General features: G+C 42.0%; 1 protein-coding gene across 1 annotated transcript in view; it reads left to right on the top strand.

Annotated features, from left to right (window-relative positions):
• The window catches only part of ACAD11 (acyl-CoA dehydrogenase family member 11), a 173,227-nt gene that overhangs the window by 144,173 nt on the left and 19,345 nt on the right, over positions 1-9,709 (top strand). The window contains exons 17-18 of the mRNA XM_075315191.1: positions 3,279-3,433; positions 9,381-9,497. Coding sequence (XP_075171306.1) covers positions 3,279-3,433; positions 9,381-9,497 — 272 coding nt within the window. The remainder of the gene's footprint in view (positions 1-3,278; positions 3,434-9,380; positions 9,498-9,709) is intronic.

The raw sequence follows: 9,709 nt of genomic DNA, 5'->3' as shown, positions 1-9,709 counted from the left end.
TTTGCTACCACATCATGTAGGCACGATGCAGGCAATGAGAATCTGAATCTAATAATTTATCACTTAAATTAGTGGCTGCAGCTGTTCTGACACAGTGAAAGATTTTACTTTTTGTATGTAGAAGAGCTCTGGGAGCTGCTCCCACCCACACAGTTTACATTTCCATAGACAAAAGCTGCTAATCACAGAAGGGGTGTAGTTTGACTACAGCTCATAGCTCCTCTGACCCACTAAAGCTTAAAGGGTTAAACTAACATTGCAGGTAAACTAAGGGTACCGTCACACTTTAGCGACGCAGCAGCGATCCCACCAGCGATCTGACCTGGTCAGGATCGCTGCTGCGTCGCTACATGGTCGCTGGTGAGCTGTCAAACAGGCAGATCTCACCAGCGACCAGTGACCAGCCCCCAGCCAGCAGCGACGTGCAAGCGACACTGCGCTTGCACGGAGCTGGCGTCTGGAAGCTGCGGACACTGGTAACTAAGGTAAACATCGGGTATGGTTACCCGATGTTTACCTTAGTTACCAGCGCACACCGCTTAACTTAGCGTGTGCAGGGAGCAGGAGCCGTCACTGGCAGCGTGAGAGCTGCGGAGGCTGGTAACGAAGGTAAATATTGGGTAACCACCTTGGTTACCTGATGTTTACCTTGGTTACAGCTTACCGCAGGCTGTCAGACGCCGGCTCCTGCTCCCTTCACATTCAGGATTGTTGCTCTCTCGCTGTCACACACAGCGATGTGTGCTTATCAGCGGGAGAGCAACAATAAAAAAACGATCCAGGGCTGTGTAACGAGCAGCGATCTCACAGCAGGGGCCAGATCGCTGCTCAGTGTCACACATAGCGAGATCGCTAATGAGGTCACTGCTGCGTCACAAAAACCGTGACTCAGCAGCGATCTCAGTAGCGATCTCGCTGTGTGTGAAGTACCCCTAAACCAGACTTTAGAGATAAGAGGCTGTAAACTTTATATTAACTCTTACATCTTGCTGGCTTTATATTACATTACATAGCAAAAACGTCCTGACAGTCCCTTTTAAGTCATAGTTTCAATTAAACATGCAAGATTTGTATGCCAACTCATAATGTTCACTTAAGTTCATGCTATATACAGTTGAAACTAGACGTTTACATACACTATCTAAAAAGACACATATGTATGTTTTTCTCACTATCTGACATGAAAATTCCGAATAAACTTTTCCCGTTTTAAGTCAATTGGGAACCAAAATTATTTATATTTGCGAAATGCCAGAATAAATAGAGAGAATGTTTTAAGGCATTTTTATTATTTTCTGCAAAGTCCACAGTTTACATACAAGATTACTATGCTTTTAAACAACATGAGACAGCCCACGTGATGTCATGTCTTTGAAAGCTTCTGATAGGTTTATTGGTAACATCTGAGTTAGAGACACACCTCTGGATGTCTTTTAATGCACACCTGAAACACACTGCTTTGTGTAGCATCATGGGAAAGTTAAAAGAAATCAGCCAAGATCTCAGGTAGGAAAATTGTGGACTTGCACAAGTCTGGTTCATCCTTGGGTGCAATTTCCAGATACCAGAGGATACCTCTTTCATCTTTACAAACAAGAATAAAGGAAAGAAAAAAAGAAGAGGACAACGGGGCGCCAAATCTAAGTGTAGATGTGTGTAAACACAGATTGTAATGATCGTACGAATTTTACACTCACCGTGCAGATTTCTTCTGTTTTCGCTAGAATGATCCGTGTAGTGGATCAACTCTCTTATTAATCCTCCAGTATGCAGCACGAATCCTCGGAAAAAACAATGAGAGTCCTGAACAGGTGCTTCCACGTGGGTAATGGAGTAAAGACAAAATCCCTTTCGGCGCTTCCGGAGGATAAATGGAATATCAGTGCAAGTTTGCAAAAACTTTAAGAACAAGGGTTTATTAAGGGTTCAATAAAAAACGGACAATTACGGACAACGCGTTTCAGCTAACAAAAGCCTTCATCAGGTGTAGACTACACCTGATGAAAGCTTTTGTTAGCTGAAACGCGTTGTCCGTAATTGTCCGTTTTTTATTGAGCCCTTAATAAACCCTTGTTCTTGAAGTTTTTGCAAACTTGCACTGATATTCCATTTATCCTCCGGAAGTGCCGAAAGGGATTTTGTCTTTACTCCATCTTTACAAACAAGTATACACAAGTACAAAAAGATGGGAATGTTCAGCCATCATAACGTGCAGAAAGGAGATGGGTTCTGTGTACCAGAGATGAATGTGCTTTTGGTCAGACATGTGCAACTCAAGAACAAAACCAAAAGACCTTGTGAAGATGCTGGCAGAAGCTGATAAAATTGTCATTATCCACAGTGAAACTAGTACTATATCAACATGGGCTGAAAGGCCACTCTGCCAAGAAGAAACCATAACTCCAAAAGAAACATTTTAAAAAAAAAGCAAGATTAATGTTTGCAAATGCATACAGGAACAAAGAACTTAATTTTTGGAGACATGTCCTGTGGTTTTCGAAAACTAAAATTTAACTTTTTGGCCAAAATGACCATCACTATATTTGGAGGAACAAGGGAGAAGTTTTGAAGCCTAAGAACACCATCCCAATTGTGAAGCACGGGGGTGTAGCATCATGTTGTGGGGTTGTTTTGCTGCAGGAAGGACTGATGCACTTCACAAAATAGATGGTATCATGAGGAAAGAAGATTTATGTGGAAATACTGAAGCAACATCTCAAAACATCAGCGAGGAACTTAAAGCTTGGGCGAAAATGGGTCTTCTTAATGGACAATGACCCAAAGCATATTGCCAAACTGGTTATAGAGAGGCATAAGGATAATAGTCAATGTTTTGGAGTGGCCATCACAAAGCCCTGACCTCAATCTCATTGAAAATCTATGGACAAAGCTGAAAAGGCAGGTGCGAGCAAGGCGACCTACAAATATGGCTCAGTTACACCAGTTCTGTCGAGAAGTGGGCCCAAATTCTTAGCAACTATTGTGAAAATGCTTCGCCCAAGATATACAGTTTAAGGGCAATGGTACCAAATACTAATGAAATGTATGTTAACTTTTGATTTTGCAGAAAGTAATAAAAATGCCTTAAAACATTCTCATTATTCTGGCATTTGGCAAATTTTTAAATAATTTTAGTAATACTAATTGTCCTAAAACGGAAAAGTTTATTCTGATTTCATGTCAGATAGTGAGAAAAAAATGAAAATGTGCCTTTTTAGATAGTGTATGTAAACTTCTGGTTTCAACTATATATAACTTCATTTTTTTTTCTTTTTCAGGAGAGGGCAGAGGTTTTGAGATTGCACAAGGTCGCCTTGGTCCTGGACGCATACATCACTGCATGAGGACCATTGGAGCAGCCGAGAGTGCTCTTCAGCTTATGTGTGCCAGGGCTGCTCAGAGAACAACTTTTGGGAAAAAGTTGTACCGTCATGTAAGAAGAATTTTAGTGTATTAGTTTAGAAATACACACAGGCTGGTCTCCTACCTAGAGGTAGAATAAAAGGCCCAATTTTGATATAGACAACTTTTGGACTAGTGAACCATACACAGGGAGGTACAGAAGTACTTATGTAGTATAAGTAATAGTTACTGTATTTTTCGGATTATAAGACGCACTTTTCCTCCCAAATTTTTGGGAGGAAAAAGAGGGGTGCGTCTTAAAATCCGAATATAGCTTACCGGGGGGGCTGTCTGTGCGGGCGGCTGGATGCCTGTGGCTGCGTGCAGGCGGCTGGATCCCTGTGGCTGCGTGCAGGCGGCCGGGTGCCTGTGGCTGCGTGCGGGCGGCCAAGTGCCTGTCAGTGCCAGCTGCCTCTCTGCCCTGGAGGCCGGCTGCCTCTCTGTGCGGGTGGGCGGCCTGCTGGCTTCCACTCTGTACGGGCAGGTGGCTGTGCGGCAGATGTCCCAGTGTGTCCGCGGTCCCAGTTTCAAATGATGTTGCCGGGAGTCAGCGCATGCACAGATGGAACTCTTGAATGCAAGCTCCATTTGTGCACGCGCCGCTCTGGGAGTCAGCGCGTGCGCAGATGGAGCTCTTGGATAAGAGCTCCATCTGCGCATGCTCCACTTCAGGCGCCATCATTTGAACCGAGACCATGAACAGACTGGAACACTCACCGCACTGGCCTTCTGACGCCACTGACCCGCCTCTGTTGCTGACGTCACTGTCCCGCCTCTGTTGCTGACGCCACTGTCCCTCCTCTGTTGCTGATGCCACTGACTCGCCGGCTGCCAGTACAACCTCTGCCTCCTGTGACCCCCGCTTCACCACCACTGCTGCCCCCCTCCGGTAAGACAACACCGGAGTATAAGACAGACACCATTTTTATTTTTTTACCTTAATCTCTAAATTTGGGGTGTGTCTTATGATCTAGTGCATCTTATAAAACGAAAAATACGGGAGCTCATAAGATTATCAACTGTGCTTGGTTTTCTTGAAAATTCCTAATCTTTGAGAACTCGCCAAAAGAAAGGTTTCCATAAGGTAAGGTATGGTGACTGTTTTGGCCATTAAACGAGTCCTGGTCTACCGATCTATTTTTATTATTATTATTATTATTATTATTTAGACCTTGTCTGCTTACATATACAGCCCCTGCAAAATACTGTGCTCAGTCTGTCATGGCTAATGATGAGCAGAATAGTATCTTATATAGTATAGTATAGTATAGTATAGTAACCTCTTCACGACACATGACGTACTGGGTACATCATGGATCATGTCAGGTTAATCCCTGCCTGCTGCCCCGGGCAGCCGTCAGCGATCGCTGCACATGTTAGCTGACTTGAATAGCTCACATATGCGGCCATCAGACACGAGTGGGTCCGGGACCCACTTGCGCCTGTTAACCCCTTGCATTTCGCTGTCAAAATGTGACAGTGAGATGAAAGAGCGCCGCGGTAAGCATTCACTTACCCGGCGCCATCGGAAGCCATGTAAGGTGATCACATGGATCCAATGGTTGTCATAGTAGCACAGGATCATGTGATGACTCCTGTAGCTATCATGAGTCAATTCCTCTTCCACCCAGCAGAGTGCCATGTGTGAGAGGAGAGCAGCTTTTCTGCTGGTCTCAGCTGTGTAGCTGTGATCAACAGAAAATGAGTGATTAGACTGCTGATCCTTATAGTCCCTTAGGGGGACTAGTAAGATAAAAAAAAAGTTTTAAAAAAAAAAAAATCTAAAATTTCTAAATCGCCCCCCGTTCACCCCATTGAAAATTAAAGGCTTAAAAAAATTAAAAATATACACATTTGGTATTGTAATGTTCAGAAATGCCCGATCCATCAAAATATAAAATCAATTAATCTGATTGGTAAACGGCGTAGCGGCAAAAAAAATCCAAATGCCCAAATTACATTTTTTGGTCGCCGCGTATTTTGTGCAAGATGTGATAACAGGTGATCAAAATTTAGCATCTGCGCAAAAATTGTACCATTATGAACATTAGCTCGAGATGCAAAAAATAAGCTGTCACTGAGCCCCAGATCCAGAAAAATGAGAGCATTACGGATCGCTGAAAATGGCGCAAAAAATGCGCCTTTTTTTAAGACAAACTTGTGAATTTTTTAATTACTTATATAGACGTAAACCTATACATGTTTGGTGTCTACAAACTTGTACCAACCTGAGACCTCACACCAATACATCAGTTTTACCATATAGTGAACACTGTGAATAAAATATCCCAAAAACAATCGGCAGTTTCACTTATTTTTTGCAATTTTTTTCGTACTTAGAATTTTATTTGCCGTTTTCCACTACACTGTATGGTAAAACTAATGGTTTCATTCAAAAGTACGCTCGTCCCGCAAAAAATAAGCTTTTATATGGCAAAATTGACAGAAAAATAAAAAAGTTACAGCTCTCGGAAGGAGAGGGAAAAAAAAACAAAACGGAAAATCGCCCGGGGTTGAAGGGGTTAATATTTATAAGGTCTCTAGATTAGTAAGATTCAGTAGTATTAAAAACTACAAAAGTAGAGCTGGGAAAATAATTTCATAGAACCTGGTCCACCGCCAGTTCATTACTACGTGATCGCTGTACTGGAGTTTTGTGAATCTCCTCTTATCTGATGCTATTTGCGGGTCCTTTTTTGATTAGCAGGGCGTTGTGTGTGTGTGTGTGTGTGTGTGTGTCATACCTCGATGATGTCATGTCTGCTTGACTAATCAAAAAAGGATTGCAGATGCCGTCCTCTGCTGAATGGAAGCCCTGTAAGTCATACTTTACCTAAGAAATATTGACCTGACTGCTAGACCAGAGTCCTGCAAATTGATTCTCTCATTGATAGGAGGTAAACAAGTGAAGAGTTAAAATACCAAAAAAGCGTTTGTGTTTTGTTTTTTGTTTTTTTTGTTCAGCACTGTATCAGAGCTATAAATGTAGGCCCCCTGTCTGTCATATATTCACCTTTTACTAACACCGCTCCAGTCCCGCGGTGTCATCTTGTGACAGTAACTTCTGGCTGGCTGGAAGTCAGAATTTGCGCCACAAGCGCTCAATGCATCTCTTAGAGCCAGTATGAGGTTGTCATAGAGATGCATTTATTTGAGACCTCTACCACACTCCATGAGACACTGGAGTGTGCTGGCATATCTTAAATCGCCAAGATCTACCGCAGTGGCGATAGAATGGGAAGCCCCTAGAAGGTGAGTATCAGATGGTGACTTAGTTTTAAAGCACCACTCCAGCTGTGTAATAAATAAATTAAAAAAAATGCTGCAGTGGTGCTCTACTGTACAGTGAGGAAAATAAGTATTTGATACACTGCCGATTTTGCAAGTTTACCCACCTACACAGAATGCAGAGGATCAGTAATTTTTATCGTATTTACACTTCAACTGTGACAGACAGAATTCCCCCCCAAAAAATCCAGAAAATTGCATTGTATGATTTTAAAATTAGTAATTTTGCATTTTATTGCATAAAATGTAGTATTTGATATAATAGAAAAACAGAACTTATTTGGCAAAGAAACCTTTGTTTGCAATTAGAGGTCTGACGTTTCCTGTAGTTTGTGACCAAGTTTGCACACACTGCAGCAGGGATTTTGCCCCAGTCCTCTATACAGATCTTCTCCAGATCTTTCAGTTTTTGGAGCTGTTGCTGGGCAACATTGAGTTTCAGCTCCCTCCAAAGACTTTCTATTGAGTTTAGGTCTGAAGACTGGCAAGGCCACTCCAGGACATTGAAATGCTTCTTCCAAAGCCACTACTTAGTTGACCTGGCTGTTTGTTTCACGTCATAGTCATGCTAGAAGACACATCTACAATGCTGAGGGAAGGTAATTGTTGGCCAAAATGTTGATACATGATTACATCCATCCTCCCTTCAATACGGTGTAGTCATCCTGTTCCCTTTGCACAAAAGCAATGCCAAAGTATGATGTTTCCACCCCCATGCTTCACAGTTGAGACTGTATTCTTGAGGTTGTACTCCTCATTCCTCCAAACACTGTGAGTGGAGTTGATAACAAAAAGTTCTATTTTGGTCTTGCCAGACTACTTGCCTCCTCTGAATCATCCAGATGGTCATTGGTGAGCTTTAAACGGACCTAGACATGTGCTGACATGAGCAGGGGGACCTTGCGGGCCCTGCAGGATTTTAATTTATGATGGTGTAGTTTGTTACTAACAGTAATCTTTGAGACTGTGGTCCCAGCTCTATTCAGGTCATTGACCAAGTCCTCCCATGTAGTTCTTGGCTGATTTCTGAACTTTCTCAGAATCCTCTTTGCCTTCCAAGGCAAAATCTTGCATGGAGCCCCAGATCGAATACGATTGACAGTCATCATGTGTTTCTTCCATGTTGTAATAATTGTGCCAACAGTTGCCTTCTCACCAAACGGCTTTCCTATTGTCTTGTAGCCCATCCCAGCTTATGCAGGTCTACAATTTTGTGCCTAATGTCTTTAGACAGATTTTGGTCTTGGCGATGGTGGAGAGGTTGGAGTGTGAGTGTGTGGACATGTGTCTTTTATACAGGTAACTGGTTCAAAGAGTTGCAATTATTACAGGTAATGAGTGCTGAGTAGGAGGGCTTCTTGAATAAAAAAATAACAGGTCTGAGAGCCAGAATTCTTGCTGGTTGGTAGGAGATCGAAAAACTTATTTCATTCAATAAAATGCAAATTAATTATTTAAAAATCATACAATGTGATTTTTTTTTTTTTTTTTTTGGGATATTTTATTTTAATCTGTCTGTCATAGTTGAAGTGTACCTATAATAAAAGTTACAGACATCTCCATTCTTTGTAGGAGGAAAAATGTGCAAAATGGTCAATGTATCAAATACCTATTTTTCTCACTGTATAAGAGTGGCTTCAAGTGAACACAGCCATCTGCTGGTTAAAGATGATAAAGTCAAAGCAGAAAGAACTGCATTATTAGGAACCCAGCTCCGAGTAACTGGAGTGGAGAGTCCAGGTCCGAGTAACTGGAGTGGAGAGAAACCACAAGGCTGCAGAGGAGGGATGTTGGTTTGCCATCCCTTTCAGTGTAGATGTACAGTACAAAGTGGGGAACAGGCCCATGCTTCGGGCAGTGAAAGTGGTCTGTGTAACACATGTACTGAATAGCTTGCCAATCTGGGACTTGTGGCCTAGCGAGTGATATCGTTGACCCCCATTAGGCCCTTGTGATGTTTTATAATGCCTAGTGAGTGATGACAGTGACTGGTCCAGTAGTGATACTGATGCTCTCTTGGTTAGGGTATTAGGACTTAGACATCAGTGACGACAACTGTTATTCAATAAGAATTGTTTCATTTACACAGTTTGCGCTACCCCATGATATTGTGCTGAAGCCACCACTTTTATTGTGTCAATCAAATAAATTGTTCTCTATTTAAATACTACTATATCCTCTTTGTCTGCGCTGTTGCACTCATGTAAAATTTCTGCTCATTACAAAAAGGAATAACTCCTATATCACATCATGACTCCATGCATTGCCTCTTCACCACTTCATCTGTTCTTTGTTGACAGGCTGCAGCGGTCACAACTACAGTAGCTCGGAATCACTACAGAGGCCAGTGATTGCATCGGTCACGTGTCATAACACCGCTACAGCTTGTAGACAAAGTACAGAGGCTACACTAGACCTGGGGAGGCTGAGTAAAGTCAATCCGTTTACTTTTAACCTCTGAAGGCCTATGGTGAACTAACAAAAAGTATTTCTTGGAAACTCCTTTTTAATTAAGAGTAAACAGATGGCACAACAAGATAAATGAAGTGATCTAAGAGTTATTGTTTCCTGTAAGACACTTTAGGTTAGCCTTCCAGTCATTTACTGTGTGTTGACCTTTGTAAATTGGTTTACCGGATGGCCATGCACCTACATCAACAATTGTGGTCTTTGTGTTTTTCTTTACACAGGAAGTGGTTGCACACTGGATAGCAGAGAGTCGCATTGCAATTGAACAAGCCAGATTGCTGACACTGAGAGCAGCAAAAGCCATAGATACAGTTGGCAGTGCTAAAGCTCGAAAAGAGGTAAAGGATGTCGTTCTCATTGGAACTGTGAATTTTGTGTGGTCCAAATATTATTTTGGGTAAATGAAACCTATTTTAAACTTCATGAAATCAATCCCTGATCATAGTGTACGTCTTATCACCCCCCTTGTGCCCCAGGATTACCAGAATATTTATAACAATATTAATACCAAAATAAAATAAAACTCAACTCTGCCAATCACGCATACAGA

Source organism: Anomaloglossus baeobatrachus, chromosome 6 (assembly GCF_048569485.1).
Source record: "Anomaloglossus baeobatrachus isolate aAnoBae1 chromosome 6, aAnoBae1.hap1, whole genome shotgun sequence".
Lineage (NCBI taxonomy): Eukaryota > Metazoa > Chordata > Amphibia > Anura > Aromobatidae > Anomaloglossus > Anomaloglossus baeobatrachus.
Note: the sequence above shows the minus strand (reverse complement) of the source record. Positions and strands in the feature narration are given on the sequence as shown.